The sequence below is a fragment of the Seriola aureovittata genome, chromosome 24, assembly GCF_021018895.1.
Source record: "Seriola aureovittata isolate HTS-2021-v1 ecotype China chromosome 24, ASM2101889v1, whole genome shotgun sequence".
In the NCBI taxonomy this organism is placed as follows: Eukaryota; Metazoa; Chordata; class Actinopteri; order Carangiformes; family Carangidae; genus Seriola; species Seriola aureovittata.
Genome location: NC_079387.1, coordinates 2955849 through 2971147, shown reverse-complemented (window position 1 = coordinate 2971147; position 15299 = coordinate 2955849). Strand labels below are relative to the sequence as shown.

Genomic DNA, 15299 nt, shown 5'->3' with positions numbered 1-15299 from the left:
ATGTATGTAAATTTAATATAAAAGTTACTGGAGATATACAGTTAATACTAGCTTTTAAATTTAACATAAGTGTATAATGTCAAGGTAAATATGTAATGTGACGTCTTACTACTTCTTTAGAAGAAGCTCGAAATCATATTGCACAGTATATGCGATTTTTGTTTAAACAAACAAGGTGACTTTTCTAACAAAACAAGACTTCATAGATGCAGATCTCATATCATAGTAAAGCAATGAGATCAACTGTCATGGCCATTGGGTTTCCAAACATCTTCAAAAAGATTTTTCAGCTCTCAGAAACAAAAACCACCACAACACATTTTCCCACCTAAGCAGCCTCAACTTTAAACAGCGACTGGAATTTATTTTTGAATTAAATAAAGTCTCGTACATTTCACAGCTATATGGGCCTACATAGTAAGCAAAACAAAGTCTACTCTTTGTCCATGTGCAGAACTACACCACAGCATAGTTCAAGACAGTTTGTCACCAGGAGGGAGGGGATACAGCTGGTAGAGAGAAGAGGGCCAAAGCCAGAGAAAATCCTCCCCAAAAGACTGAGTGTTGAAAAAAAGAAAAAGAAAAAGGTGATGTCCTCAATTTGTGTAGCATCAGGAAGCATTTTCATGCTAATTCCATCCAAAGGTAGACGTCCACAATTTCAAAAAAAAAAAAACGTGACAGTCACCAAATTACCATGCTTTAAAGGCAGATACCTGAAGTTCTTTGTAATGAACACAGAGATTGGATTCATTATATTTTAGAGATACTGTATGGTAAACTTCTTTTTTTTTTCTTTTTTTTTTTGTTCCTCCCCAAAGTCGACATTCAACATTTTGTGATTGAACTTTATAGTTACTGATATTAACATAATCTACTATGGAAATGTCTCTTGATGAACTTCTTCAGCGTGGCATCATATCCTGTAGCTTCACTCTAAACCCATTATTCCAGCTCCTCACCAGATTTAAGATGGCTGTTGCAAACTTAAGACAGCACAGCCTGGGAGTTCTTGACGCCAACCAGGTTGTCTGCACTGACAGACCTCCTCATAGCAGATTTACTCAGGTCCTTGTACTTGTCCTCACACAGTCTGGAGATGGCCTAGAGACAATATGATAAGTACAAAACTATTACTGCCCAAGCAACAGAACATACCAAGCCACAACACATTTAGTTTATTGGACACTTTCATCTGCCGGAATGGATCTATTCACCTCCAGTTTTTGGGCCCGCTTGTTGCTAAGTGGCTCCAGTGGGAAACTGAGGTTGTTGTCGTCAGCCAGCGAGCGCAGGTCAAAGTAATACTTGGCGTAGACGCTGGCTGGGACGTTGATGTTGAACTGGAGCAGCTCCAGGAAGTGACGCTCCATCTCATTCCTGTATAACATGGAGCAAAGCAGAGAGTCGGTCAGGGAGTTCCAACGTTTTAATGAAAAAAGTTAACAACATTTAGCTGCAACATGTTACAGTTAATTTGATGGATCAAAAGTGGATCACACTCACATGTCCTCCACGGTGATATCTTTGAGGATCTGGCAGTAGTCGACGTTCCACACAGCCTGGTCGTCCCAGACCTTGGAGGCCAGCAGGATGGCACCCAGAACTATGCGTTTCCAGTTACAAGGGCAGATGTCCATCTCAGCATAAGTCAGCAGCCTTTCTAGGTACACCTGTCACAGAACACAACCATCCGTTCACACACAAGCATCATACAAACATAATAGTGATAGAGATATGAGATTGTGTCTTACCAGAACTTACCAGAGTGACGATGGCGCACTCAGCAGTGAGCTGCGCAGAGCTGAAGAGTGTCCTTATGAAGCGGTAGATGAGTTTGTGTTCTGGGTCGACCACAGAGTAGTCATCTGGAACCTTTTCTCGCTGTCGGGCAGAGGATCATCATCGTCATTATCATCATCATCATCATCATCATCATCATCACTGGTCCATCAGTACGGAGTGAATAGTAAATATTACAGATTTATGTAATCAGACACCTCAACTCACTGATAGAGGGTGCTTCTTCTCATCGAATATATCAAGAGAGCGGTTTGAATCTCTGCAGGAGAACATTAAATGTGCATATTATTTCATTTTCATCCCATACAAAATGACCATCACTTATCTGTGGGGTTTAATAGTGTCAAAATATGAAATCTGAGCTAAACAAACACAGATTTGCTAAGTAACTCATTACCTCTTAACACTTAAAGTTTCTACTGAGCCAAAGTGGTTGAAATAACTTTGCTAACTAATTAATCAACTGAATAACTGACTAACTGACTGACTGACTATTGGCCATAAGTAAAAAGTTTCTATGATGCCAATTAGGGTTTGAAACTAATCTATCTAATCTATTTATCTATGGTTTGTTTCCTAACTAACTAACTAACTAACTAACCAACTGACTGACTAACTACTGGCCACCACCAACAACGTGCTATTCTGCCAATACAGTTTCATAAACCAAAATAAAGCCTATTCAATTTACTTACTTCATTTCCTAACTGAAAACCTATGTACAGGACAGAAGGAAAACAGTGAAAAACACCTGTAAGAGGTGAAATCTATGACAATATATCAAACTTTTCCTACCTGTTTTTTATATGATAGTATATGGCCAATGCAACGCTGGAACAGAGAGAAATCGAAACAGACAAACAATGAACCACTCCATGTGATTTTTATTCTTTTGCAAACAGGGGCTCCAATAGTGCATTTGTATATCATGTCCTCTTCCTGCATCTGTAGTTTTACCGACTGCTATGTAGATCAAGTGTGTTGCAAATAGTATTTAGGGACAATCGCGCAAACTGAAGGATAAATGTCTCAACTCTTCCCTCGTCACATGACCGCTGCCTCCGGAAGGAAACCGGCACACTCTATATCCAAACTATACCTGTGAAGGTGTTTAGAAGACTTAAGTGAAGTCACTTACCATTTGATGGTGCTCTTGAGGTTAGGTTGGCTGACTGTGCTGTCATCGATGAATATTGTTGAGCAGGAACTGTACTTTTTTGTCAGGAGCCCTGGGGACATCTGGTATAGGAACAATGATAATGTTGAAATGGAAAGAGTGGCAAAAAGGTTTTAGAAATACACACATGACTGGAAAAATGTTATTTTAAATCCCAGACACTGCTGAGTTCAAAGTGAACGGAGAAATGCTTCAACAACTGATGTGAATGCTGCCTTCATTAAGGCGTTTCAAGCACAAATCCTCACTTACATACTTTAAAAATAGCATTTCTCGGTTTTTTTGTGTTTCTCTCTGATGAGCACAGACTAGAAAAAATCATTGGGGTGAAAAAGAGAGCCTAAACCGTATCAGGCACATGTAGACCTGTCACTTACATGATTCATGTAGTTGCTTTTCCTTTTCTCACGTACTGAAATGAGGAGAGGAAACTTTGTTAGACTGGGAGATCCAAATGAGAGTTAAAAAAAATCAAATCATGACATGCTTAAGAGAGAAATACTGATACCGTCTGTCTGCGACTTGTTCAGGAAGAGCGTGCTGGCTCTGGGGTGGTCAGATGGGTTGGCCTCTTGGGCCAGTTCTGTAAGATGCAAGTATGAATTAGTGCTAAACTGCAGGTAAGAGAGGAGAGTGGGAGTCATTGTTGCAAATTAACTAAAAGAAAATTTTTTAAAAAGCACACATTAAGGCAAACTCACCATCCGGGAGCTCCCTGTCACTGATGTGCTGCAGGTAGGTCCCAGTGTCTTCACTCACATCCTCTGTGGTGGTGATGGGACACTCCTCCAGCTCCACCTCTCTCCTGTGAATCTTGGGACTCTCTCTAGGAGAGATGCAGCAAGACACCGAACCTCCCATCGTTGACCTACAACAGTCTTGCTACAGCCAGCACCGTTTCCCATACAACTGAGGAGGGATCACCTGCTAGTCTAATTCAACACTGACTGGGCTGCAGGGAGTCTGCAACTTATGCAAAGTGTAATCTAAATCGTTTGAGTGGCAGTTAATTAATGTAAAATCTAAGTAAATCTGAAACTAATTAGATTTGATTTTGGTAGGAGCAGGTTTCACATAAAATCTACATTTGAATCTTTAAAGTGATCTAATTTCAGTTTAGTGTATTAAGGACCAGTCAAGCCTGTGTGTTTGGCTGCGGAGTGAAAAATCGAGCTTCTGAGTAGGATGGGCTCTGTGTAATGACAGCCAACCGGGTATCTGCGGTATGTGCAGGACAGCTGACATATTCATAGCGTGTGCGCAGCATAGAACTGGCGCACATTAACACAAATAACATGCGTGAACTGCATAGTTTTGGACGGTGAGTAACTTATATCAACTCATTTTACGGAACAGAGGCCAACAAGACAAAGTCACAAGCTCCTCTATCTCCCTCCATGGCTAGCCGGCTAACGCTAGCTTCCGCACCTCAATCCATTCCTGGCTTCTTCAACAGCATGGATCAATCCATTTTCACTGCAGTTGAAGTCTCTGTCACAGTTAAAGGCTTTCCTGCCAGACTAACATACACATTCACTAACTGGAAAAAACTCTGGAGACAACTAAAGAAGCGGAAATATAGCTGAAACTGGAATTTTAAAAAGATAGCCAACGTTAGCTTTCATCTCGTCGCATTTGCAGGAGACACGACTTGGATGTCAAATCCACCACAGCCGTTAAGTTCAGAGGTAACTTCCGGCTATGGCCTAACAAATTAAAAGTCCTTATCGCTGGAACGATCGATAAACACATTTCTCAAACCACACCTGCAGTATAAGACAACAACAGCCACCCTTCAAACCCACAGAAAATATTTATCACTAAAAACAGCTGCAGAAAAATGTCAAAATTGAGAGGATAAAATCACAATTCTGCGGGAAAAAAGACAGTATCGAGTGAGTAAGGAGTATCTGATTTCAAAGGAAAATTTGATGAAAGTCTGTATTATATTCTCTGTGTTTAGAGATTTATTCATTTAATTTGTTCATTTATTTTTTTTCTTTTCTTTTTTTTTTTTTGCTTATCTTTATAGGTTAAACTTTGATTTCATTTCACCCTTGGTGATCTTTAAATAAAACTGCCTAGTTCCCCGTCAGTTAATTTCTCTGTTTTATTTTGAGTGTAGGAACGCAAACAAAACGGAAACTACATAGTTGCCAGGTATAGTGAACTTCACAGACCTGGTGGCCTTCATCTGCAGCCCCGCCCCCTCCATTACGGAGATAGCGAAGCCGTTGAGAAAAACCCATGTAGACACGCCCACAACAAAACAAGGCTTTCCCATTGGTCACTTTTAGCAAAGCTGTTAAATGATTGGATTTGGTTGGAATTACAATTTAAGAGTGGGCTGTGAACGTTTTATAATGCATAATACTAAAACAAGTAAAATAAAAGTACAAAGTAGCTAGTTCTGAAATGATGAAGCAGAAAAGTGGTTTGATATTTTGGAGAAAATATAAACGTTGGAAGGAATGGAAAGGAAAACATGGACACTAAAGGAGATAATAAACTCCAGAAGATGGCAGTAATGAATCAGTAAATCAGCCAGCTGCCTTAAAACCTCGAAGAAGAAGGACCTCACTGCGCATGAGTATAGGTACACTCGGTAAAATATAATTACATTGTGTAGTTTCTGGTTATTTCACAGCATGGCCCTCGTTCCGTATGTAGAGAATCCGTTACCTGTGTTTTCCAAACTCCACAATTCATCAGCAGAGTTTTATTTTGCCAACCACAACCTCCGTCTTTCCCAGGACTGGAAAAAGCTTGGGGTTGCAGCAGTTGTGTGGGATGCAGTAAGTGATACATGGGTTGCAAGGCATGTTACTACTGTTCATTTATTACTAAATATTTAATTAAATACATATTATTTCTGTTTTCCAGGCAGTGGTCATGTGCATGTACCTAGAGTTGGGGCAGGTGGAGTTAAAGGGGAAGGTGGCAATTGAATTGGGAGCAGGAACTGGACTGGTGGGGATTGTAGCAGCACTGCTGGGTGAGCGTTTCAACCATTTATAACCATTTCTACTATGTGATAGTGTTGGCAATTAGAAAATACATTTTATGGTATTAAAAATGTACATAAATGTGTCATTCGCATAATTATTTTCAACTTTCCTAGGTGCCAAAGTCACCATCACTGACAGAGAGCCTGCCCTGGACTTCCTCTCTGCCAATGTGAAGGCCAACCTGCCCCAAAACTACCAGGGTGCAGTGATTGTGTCTGAACTGACCTGGGGTGAGAGACTTGAACTTTACCCGGCTGGGGGGTTCGATCTGGTGCTGGGGGCGGACATCGTTTACTTGGAAGACACATTTGTCCCACTGCTGCAGACTCTGAAGCACCTGTGTTCAGACACCACTGTGGTGTTACTGGCCTGCAAGATCCGCTACGAGCGAGATACAAACTTTTTGATCATGTTCAAGCAGAAGTTCAGAGTTGAAGAGGTCTACTATGAGAAACAAAGGGACATTCATATATATAAAGCTTGGAAACTGCCATCCAGGAGGGATCTGTGACAACTGAGTGCCCTAACTACTCAGTTTTCTTTCATTGACTGCCTTCTTCTTTGGAATAATGTACTGGTTTTGGATAAGACACACACAAAACATTTTAAAATCATCAAAGATTACCAGAAACACATTTATTACCAGCTGCCAAAAATGTAATATTTGAATAGCTCTGACATAATGCACTGAATTATACGAGTTGGTGCTGACATTTAGAAATTGTGAATACAAAATTCATGAAAAGCAACATAAAAAAAGCATACTATGTCATGGCTATACATAATACCTAAAAGAATACAGTATGACATTCCATTATCATGAAAATATCCATTTTGTTCACTGTGTTTTTAATTTGGTCGTACTTTGCAATCCTTTTGCAGGGTGTTTGATAGGTGCAATCGGGTTGTTCTTGGTGAGATTTGATGCTCCACACAACTAAAAACGTCTGATTACGATTAATGTGTGACTATGCCTTGGTAATTAATAAGCAACAAAACACTCAGACACTTTGTGATTAATTACTGGTTAGCAGTGTTACTTTCAAGTAAAATCTTAGAGGCATCTCACCTTGCAGCCGCAGGCTTTGCCTGTTAGTGCTGCATGAGACTTTCCTGTCAAATCATGTGAAATGTAGTAGGATTGTATATGCAAGGAAAGTGCGCATGCCACTTTGTAATCCTGTAAACAGAATTTGGAGACAGCCTCTGCTGATGCCTTAACAGCTGTGGGCCCCTCTTCATAGAGGCGACCTGGTAGCTCAGATTCTTATTTGCAGTTACCAACCTCCAACTGCAGAATATTTTTTCTCTCCACTTAAACAGACTTAATTTAGGCTTTCCCAATAAAAAAGGTGAAGATATTACATATTCAAAGACAATAAAATACACAAACATACCAGGCAATCCCTGATTCCAGTAAAGGGACGTGTCTCCAAAATTTGTTTATAAATATGCAGATATTCATCCATTGCATAACACGTAAGGCTCTTTTTTTGGTTTTGCAGGAATTAATAAAACAAACTTTAAAAAATGAACTGACAGAATACAAAAATATGGATGAAACAAAAAAATTTAAAAAAACACAAACACTTTTAGCCAAAACACTGTAGGTTAACCCTCTTTTGTTTGTATTATATACTCTGGTGCATGAGCAAAGCTCATTTCTGTTTTATTCTAATTTTTTAAATTACTGGAGGCGTATTATTCCATAACAGGACCTTGTTAACTCCCACTGTAAATCATTTAAACTGTTTAAACTAATCTGACCTTTTTATAACTCTGGGGATGTTTTTGTGAAGAAAGGGGAAAAATCTAAATTAATTAACCTCAGTAATATGCCTGGGAACATGCATCACAGAGCCCTAAAACAATTTAAGAGATTGGTAATCACAAATGTTCCATAAATGTGGGATTTCTTTTCTTGAGGTCTGTTATTACTGTGTCTTTAAAGCTAAAAAAGCTAGAAAGACAGGATGTTTTAAAATTTTAACGCCCATAGTTGCCCAATTCACTGCTGTCCAAGTTCTACAGTCTCTTCACCTTGTTTGTTAGAGCTGCAATTACCATGAACACAATTTTACAACCTTACTTAATGGTTAGCTTTTTTGTTCATGTCGTATCAAGGCAAGAAAATTAAAGTTAACAAAAAGTAAATGGCATTTTCAGAGCAGATAATCTAGTACATAAACCAAAACACAGCTCAAAGATAAAAAATATCCATGACACAGCCCATCTACAGTTCAAAGCATTAGTAAGTAACAGATGTTAATGCAAGAGCTCGGTTACGATAACAAACGTTGCACACAAAGGTAACCTCTCAAGATGATCCAAGTGTCACAGGGAGATTAAACTGTAAAAAGTTCCGTCGTTAGTGGTGATAGAAACGGAGCGGATCCCCGTTGCTGGTGATGTTGCCCAGTTTGTCCAGGCACCAGTGACTGGAATGCTTCCCTTTGGTGGTGCAAAACAAAAACAGCCTCAATGTCTGTTCTGCCACTTCACCACAAGGACCCTGTATCGTTGCAGTCTCCACCACATCCGTTCTTCTTTACACTGCCTCACCCTTTTTATGGGAAACTGATGGGAACAGAATTAGGATGTAAAATTGGTGAAGTGGGAGGGGAAGTGTTTTTATTCTATTCCTGTTGAGTCACTTTACAGATTTTCAGCAGTCTTTAAAAAGAAAGCAAAAGAGTAGAAAAGGGGGAGTAGAATCCATACGCATGGCTCTGTGCTGAGTCTCTGTACAATGGGACAGACAGGCACCTGTCGAGCCACTGGCAGACGTTGGTGGCGTTTCTACTCAGATTTGTGGCAGTACAAGTCTTTGAGAGCTTTGAGTTCCTCGATGAGGGTTTTGTTCTGGTTCTCCAGCACAGCCACGCGGTTCTCCAGACATTTGACGTACTCCTTCTTCTTTCTACGACATTCACGGGCTGCCTCTCTGTGTGACATAAAGAACATGTATGAGTGTGTGTCTGTAGATAAGATTATGTAGCCGAGAATCATTTAAACAAAAACAACATCACAGTGTCACATATCCCCGAATGAATTCCATTATTTATTAAATGGGAAAATATGGTTTAAAGGTTCATTTTTAGACATTAACCGTATTAGTGGTATCAGAGATAACGAAATCATCAACAATAAACCTTATAATACACATACCTGTTTTTCATAAGCCGGACCTCCCTTTTACGTGTGACCTCTTCTGTGGCTCCTGCTGTGCCCAATGCAGGCGAAGTCGCCATGACCACCCCAGGAGTGATAGTGCTGGTGGGGGCTGTGCGGATCTGATAGGCTTGGACATCACCAGAGGCCGCTGACAGACAAAGATAGTGATTTTTACAAAAGAGATTCAAAAATTCAAACAAATTCACATGACACAGTTTGATGTTTTCCTGTTGTGACTGATATAGTTTCATGTTTCAAACTGCATTGCAGAACTCATTCATTATCCTGAATTATTTCCCCACCTTGTACAACCACTTGGTTGCTGGGCACCAGGATTTGCTGCCCGTCGCTGGTCTGAGCGTACTGCAGGATGGTGGCGCCAGGCTGGGCTGCAGCAGCGTTGGCCATGGTCAGTGTCTGCAGGCCCTGCACTCCATCTGTGCCGTTATTGGCCAGCTGGATGGCCCCACCCTGGGTAATGGCAACTACAGAGGGACATTGGCACGTGTTAAAATTAACCAAATTGATGCTCTGCAAATCCAGTGCACCAAACAAGAAAATTGCAGGACAAGATGGCAACAGCAACACAAATCCAAGCCTCAAAATGACCTTTGGTAAACATGTGATGTCACTGACTCGGCATATGACTTCTATAGTGAACAGCTTAAACAACTATGACAATGAGAAACTCATTCTCTATTTGTTAAACTGTCTCTATGTGGGAAATCATCATCATCAGGCATCTCTGTGCACGTCAAAAAATTTGTCAATTGATGTCTCTTATCGAACATGGGCTTAATGTGTGTACAAGACAAACTCATCCTCATGTCACACAGTATTCCAGGCCAACAGCTCAATGCTCATACAATGCCAATCAGAATTTTTTCCAATAGCATTGGCAAAGGGTTGTTACCAGATAAAAATCCTTGGTGTAATATAAAAAAAATTACAATATTGGCTCAGTATTATACCACATCTGATTATCAAGACTTTGTTTCCAACTCACTGTAAATTCAATTTGTCTCAGCAGAAAGCACATCAGAATTAATAATGATAAAATGGTGTTATTAGATAGCAGGAAATTCTGAAAATTCTACACGTTTCAACACAAAACAGTAGTTTCCTGTATCACAATCCAAAGTACTTACTGTACTGGCCACTGCTGGTCTGATAGATGGGAGTGGGCATGGTGACTGTGGTGATGGCAGGGGCTGAGTCATCCTCTGACTTCTCTTCCTCAATTCGAGGCACTGCTGGAGCATCTGATGATAAGTCATTCAGAATCTTCCTGTAAATGGAAGCAGAAAATCAAACTCTTTCAATATCAAAAACAACCCCTCACTCATTTACAATGAAACAGCAGGCTTTTACCGAGGAAAAGAGTTTGGAAGTTAAGCTTTTAGCTCAAAAGTGACAATAGTTCATAAAAATAGAAGAGTGTCAGTCATTCTCTTCCAAACACAAAACTGATTCACATCTTTGTTGATAACATGCCACACAGACCTGTAAGAAGGTCGTCTGGATAGGATCTCTCTCCTCTTCTGAGAATCTGTCACACTGTCAACAGACTCCTGAGAGTCCTCACTCTCAGCAACGGTGGAAATCTGCAAGTTAACAAAAATCACAATACTTTCATTTCAACATCTGACTCAACCAAAAGAAAAAAAAAAGAAAAAATCAATTGCATACAAAATCTTAATAAGAATTGACAAGGATTTGTTTCATTGTGAATATGTAACAAAAAGGTAATTATTAAGAAAATAGAACTAAATGATTGAAGAAACAATTTAATATCTTTAATTCTTAAAAATTATAAATCATACATGTCAGTATCAAGTTATTATAATTTGCTTAATAAATGTTTTTTTGTGCTGCCATAAAACAATAACAGACAGAAAAGTTGTTTTTCCTCCTCTCACCTGTACTGTCTGGACTTGTGGGGACTGGATGACAGAGGGCTGTGCAGCTTGGATCACACCGTGCACTTGGACTGTCTGACCATTGGGTAACTGCACAAGGGTGACTGTGGGACTACTGGACGTCACCTGGCCCGCAGCTATGGACGCCTGCAACCACAGACCACATAAATTCTGTCTATATGCAAAGTTACAAAGAGTTCTGAGCAGCAGCCCCCGCTCTTTGTTTCAGTACTTCAGATACTACTTCAGATAGTAATTATGCAACTTATATTGTAACATGGAAATTTAAAGTGACTATAAGGTTTACCTGAGCCAGGGTGATCTGCTGGGCCTCAGATTCTGAGACAGCTGTTTCACCACTTTGCTGTGTGTCTGCACCAGCCTCCATGGTCATTTAAAATCTGCAAAAAGGATGGTGCCGTTTATTTGTATATGTATCATGATGCTTTAAATAGAACTAATCAGCAAAAACAGTGATAAAGTGGTCTACACTGTACAGGAAACACTGGTATTTTGCCTTATCCACAACTTTAGAGCTTGTTGATGTCTTAAAAGAGGGTGTGGCCTAGCTCAACATGCTAGCATACAATTCATTAAACACATCATAAACGAGTTTCAACAAGGGGGTTTCTTTTCAAACTGCAATCATTGAAAAGCATACAGCACTTGCGATATTTAAGACTTGACAACATAACGATAAAGACTTAAATCATGCTGTTACAATCTTTTAAAAACCAAAGGCTAAAGCTAACTCCTTACTATTTCTGGTAGTTACCAACTTGAAGTTAGCATGTAGCATGCTAACATGCTAATAGCAATACACTGAATTTTAGCATAGCAGTAACATTTATTAAGGTTCTATTTCAACTCCCTTTTATTTTCAGTGTTTAACAGCTCGTGTCACAGCTTGGCACGTTACTGTAAGATTCAACTGTGGTACAGGCTAATGTAGCATTAGCTAACATTAATAACGGTGGGTTGCTAGCTGTGAGGCTTTATGGAGGGAAATGTCTGCATGCATTGTATGCCAGTTTGTTTCAAACTAGGGCACCCCACTTTCACTAGCGAGTTTGTTGCCTCAATTATTGTTTAGCACAATGTTGACATTTATTAGCTGTACACGGCTAATTGCTTCTCTAACTTATTTCCAGGCTGTTTATTAAAAGGAAAAAAAGATTCAAGCCCACTCCCATATTAATACCTATGTCTCAGCTGTGTCGAGAGCCAGCGAGCCTTGCAGAGACTGACTCATTTTGTGAGCCTCTGCAACACCGCCGCCATGATCTCTTTGTTGGCTTTGTGCGGATATTAGGCGCAAATAACTTCTCTGGGCAGCCATCTATCTGTTTAGCAAACATCGGATGCGTATCCTCTTACCAACACAGACTCGCTTCGTCACTCCCGGGTCTACGGAGCTCCACTTTTATTCAGACCGACACGTAAGAGACCGCGTCAGGCTACACCTCCGTCGCGTCACCGAGAACAACAACACTGAGAGGAGGACGAGGGAGACGACGACAGCGAAAATCATCTCTATCGACAGGAGTCGAGCGAGCACGGAGAGGGCCGGAAACTCACGAAGCCTGGCGAGGAAACGGGGTAAAAACCACGGACATAGCCGAGGAACTTGCATGATGGCTTCGAACTTATGTGAGCATGCGCCGAGTTGTGTAATTAGAAATCATCTATCTATCTATCTATCTATCTATCTATCTATCTATCTATCTATCTATCTATCTATCTATCTATCTATCTATCTTTCTATCTATCTATCTATCTATCTATCTATCTATCTATCTATCTATCTATCGATCTATCGATGTACAAATATGCATGCAGCGTTTACGTTTTTGTTTGTTTTTTGCATTACTATTATCTTATATTGATATTTTAATCTTCTAAAAAAGATATTAGTTTTGACTAATAAAACAATAAAATTTTCAGTAAATATGAGGCACATTGAGAGTGTTTTGAAATTCATGGGCTGCATGGCTTATGTGGTCCACATGGTGGCAGCAAACTCCCTCTTTATTTCTTTCCTTTACTGACAATGTCCCATCATGTTATGTTTTGGCACATGTTTCTTTTATCCCAGCCTGATATGATCAGTTATCTATGAATTAGATTAGTCTTAACTGTGATACTGGCTTTGTACTGACAAAAAAGATTGTGATTTTAATGAGAAACCAGTGGACTCTGGCTGTTTATTACTTATTGTATACTATTTACGGTCCTCGTGATTCACATAACATTTTCATTTTCCTTGGTTGTCGACTCCAACCATAAAATGCACTCATTAACTCTGTCACTCAGCGTGCGAGGGCTGGTGCAGTAGGAGTGAAATGGGTTCAAGCTGTGGCAGCTGGTCAAAATCCTGTGGGGAAAATGAGACTTCAGACCAATTTATGACCATCATCTCTATGTGCGAGGTCATTCCGGAGGCCTCTTAATACACACACATATACACACACAGATGTCAAACATACCCATCTTCACCTATCGAGTGATTGACTGCACCAATGCGGCAAACATATTCACTGCTGACCCAACCAATCTTGTGTCCTTAACTATAAAATCTGGCTGAATAATATCCTGCAACAAAAGTCTTATTTTGCACTTTTCTATTCAAAGTGAACCACCAAAATTTAACTGTGCAGTTGCCTATTTATCCTCTAAACCTCTCATAGCAAATATAATAAATGTTTGTCACAGAGCAGCCTTTGTATTCGCTCCTGAGTCCATGTCAGTGACTTGATTCATTGATTTCCCTTAATAATGATCACCAGCGAGCCTTAGCCTTAGCAAACCATAATTAGCCTGCCTCAATACATGAGAGGAGAGGTTTCATCAGTTGCTATGCTTCACTTAGCAAGCTGTGCACGTTCAAATTATTGCAGTGTTTCTGGGAAAATTAGTCTACAATTTGTATGCCTGTTGTTCATATTTTGTCAATTTCTCATCATTTTGCACATTCATAAACAAAATATAGTGGAAAAGGAAAAAGTTATGCACTCATTTCTATTCCCCAGGCATATTTATATCACACTTGCACATAATGTGTTTTTCATTATTATAGACTAATAACCAGCGTATGCTCACATCTAGTGAATTTTTGTCATTTTAGCTAAAAAAAACAATTAATCCATTGTTCAAATAATTGCCGATCAACTAATTTACTCAGCTTTCTTTCTGTCACTGAAAATTAGAGTCTTTTAAATGCTACTGTTGAAAACAAATGAACCCACAAACTTAATTAGAATATCTTTACATTATTCACTTTTCTGTGAATTTTATGAGTGTGCAGCAACACGGTCAGTGTGATTAAAGCCAACTAATGCTGGTGAGTTCTTGCGCAGAATGTCTGATTACAGAGCGCTCTGCAGCAAGCCCACCACCGCAACGACCCTTGCTGCAAATCACTGCTGAAACACCCACAAACAGCAGAGAAAAATGATGCCACAGACGTCCAAAATGGTGTAGGAGGAGGAGGATAGGAGTTTAATCTTCAGAATATGAAGGAAAGACCTGACTCCAATCCATAGCCCTTTCCTCTCTCCCTAAACCCAGCTGTCAAAGCCCCTGGCTTAACACAAGCCTCCAAAACCCCATCGACAGCAAACCCTATGACACTTTCTATTTCCCCAATTTTTCCATCTCGTCTTCTTTCTGTTTCACTTTATTTGTCCTGCTTTCCGTTTTTTTTTTTTGGACGTTTTTTTTTTTTTAATTGACCCAGTCGTATGAAAAATCATGACCCTATCCAAATCACAGCCTGAGGCGTTGTATGTAACAAGCACACCTCGGCGTCAGGCATGTCTTATCCGCATGGCATTTTAATATTGAGTGCATTAATAACATGCCTGATATATTCTGTCAACATTGTCGTCGAATTTTAAATGCAGTCCTCAATCAAAACCGAGTGGAAATATCATACCTGCCAGTCAAGCAGGGCATTGTGGGAGATATCTGCTCATATGGGCATGCATGAGGCCATGTGGCACAGAGAGAGAGAGAGAGGCTGAATATGAATACGGGGGGGGGCGCATGCAGTGAATTTGAATACCACTGACCTTATATGCATGCTTTTCATCGTAGGTTGAATTACCTGAATCGCATATGAACCAATGCACCTGGCTGAGGTTGCCATGGATACTGGGCCCCACAGTCTGTCTGTCTCTCTCTCTCTCTCTCTCTCTCTCTCTCTTCTTCTCTCTCTAT

The 15299-nt window shown here is 40.0% G+C and overlaps 3 protein-coding genes across 4 annotated transcripts; 1 reads left to right on the top strand and 2 right to left on the bottom strand.

Moving 5' to 3' along the window:
* Window positions 1-319: 319 nt before the first annotated feature.
* Window positions 320-4657, bottom strand: LOC130165235 (cyclin-Y-like protein 1). Its single transcript, XM_056370305.1, has 10 exons — window positions 3682-4657; window positions 3489-3563; window positions 3358-3392; window positions 2942-3042; window positions 2599-2634; window positions 2011-2062; window positions 1765-1884; window positions 1507-1673; window positions 1218-1380; window positions 320-1104 (listed from the first exon to the last, which is right to left on the bottom strand). The coding sequence occupies exons 1-10, from the start codon at window positions 3839-3841 to the stop codon at window positions 988-990; spliced, it is 1026 nt and encodes a 341-aa protein (XP_056226280.1). The 5' UTR covers window positions 3842-4657; the 3' UTR covers window positions 320-987.
* Window positions 4658-5370: 713 nt separating this feature from the next.
* On the top strand, window positions 5371-7523 carry mettl21a (methyltransferase 21A, HSPA lysine). The gene is made up of 3 exons (XM_056370308.1): window positions 5371-5775; window positions 5864-5975; window positions 6102-7523. Exons 1-3 carry the CDS (start codon window positions 5629-5631, stop codon window positions 6497-6499), a joined length of 657 nt encoding a protein of 218 aa, XP_056226283.1. The 5' UTR covers window positions 5371-5628; the 3' UTR covers window positions 6500-7523.
* Window positions 6605-12605, bottom strand: LOC130165236 (cyclic AMP-responsive element-binding protein 1). 2 transcript variants are annotated; one of them, XM_056370306.1, is made up of 8 exons: window positions 12459-12605; window positions 11389-11482; window positions 11082-11228; window positions 10666-10766; window positions 10311-10450; window positions 9465-9647; window positions 9157-9310; window positions 6605-8932 (listed from the first exon to the last, which is right to left on the bottom strand). In XM_056370306.1, the coding sequence occupies exons 2-8, from the start codon at window positions 11473-11475 to the stop codon at window positions 8788-8790; spliced, it is 957 nt and encodes a 318-aa protein (XP_056226281.1). In that variant the 5' UTR covers window positions 11476-11482; window positions 12459-12605; the 3' UTR covers window positions 6605-8787. The 2 variants fall into 2 exon arrangements, with proteins under 2 accessions (XP_056226281.1, XP_056226282.1); XM_056370307.1 differs by lacking the exon at window positions 12459-12605 and adding an exon at window positions 12283-12451.
* Between the last annotated feature and the right edge of the window lie 2694 nt (window positions 12606-15299).

Excerpts from the sequence above, each read along its gene's own strand:
- LOC130165235 (XM_056370305.1), bottom strand. The coding sequence starts at position 3,841 with ATGGGAGGTTCGGTGTCTTGCTGCATCTCTCCTAGAGAGAGTCCCAAG. Across the intron at positions 3,043-3,357 it reads AAAGCAACTACATGAATCAT|ATGTCCCCAGGGCTCCTGAC; the intron begins GTAAGTGACAGG and ends TTCCTATACCAG. Across the intron at positions 1,105-1,217 it reads AGCGGGCCCAAAAACTGGAG|GCCATCTCCAGACTGTGTGA; the intron begins GTGAATAGATCC and ends TATTGTCTCTAG.
- mettl21a (XM_056370308.1), top strand. The coding sequence starts at position 5,629 with ATGGCCCTCGTTCCGTATGTAGAGAATCCGTTACCTGTGTTTTCCAAA. Across the intron at positions 5,776-5,863 it reads CAGCAGTTGTGTGGGATGCA|GCAGTGGTCATGTGCATGTA; the intron begins GTAAGTGATACA and ends TCTGTTTTCCAG. Across the intron at positions 5,976-6,101 it reads GATTGTAGCAGCACTGCTGG|GTGCCAAAGTCACCATCACT; the intron begins GTGAGCGTTTCA and ends CAACTTTCCTAG.
- LOC130165236 (XM_056370306.1), bottom strand. The coding sequence starts at position 11,475 with ATGACCATGGAGGCTGGTGCAGACACACAGCAAAGTGGTGAAACAGCT. Across the intron at positions 11,229-11,388 it reads AGCAGATCACCCTGGCTCAG|GCGTCCATAGCTGCGGGCCA; the intron begins GTAAACCTTATA and ends CTGTGGTTGCAG. Across the intron at positions 8,933-9,156 it reads GTCCGGCTTATGAAAAACAG|AGAGGCAGCCCGTGAATGTC; the intron begins GTATGTGTATTA and ends TATGTCACACAG.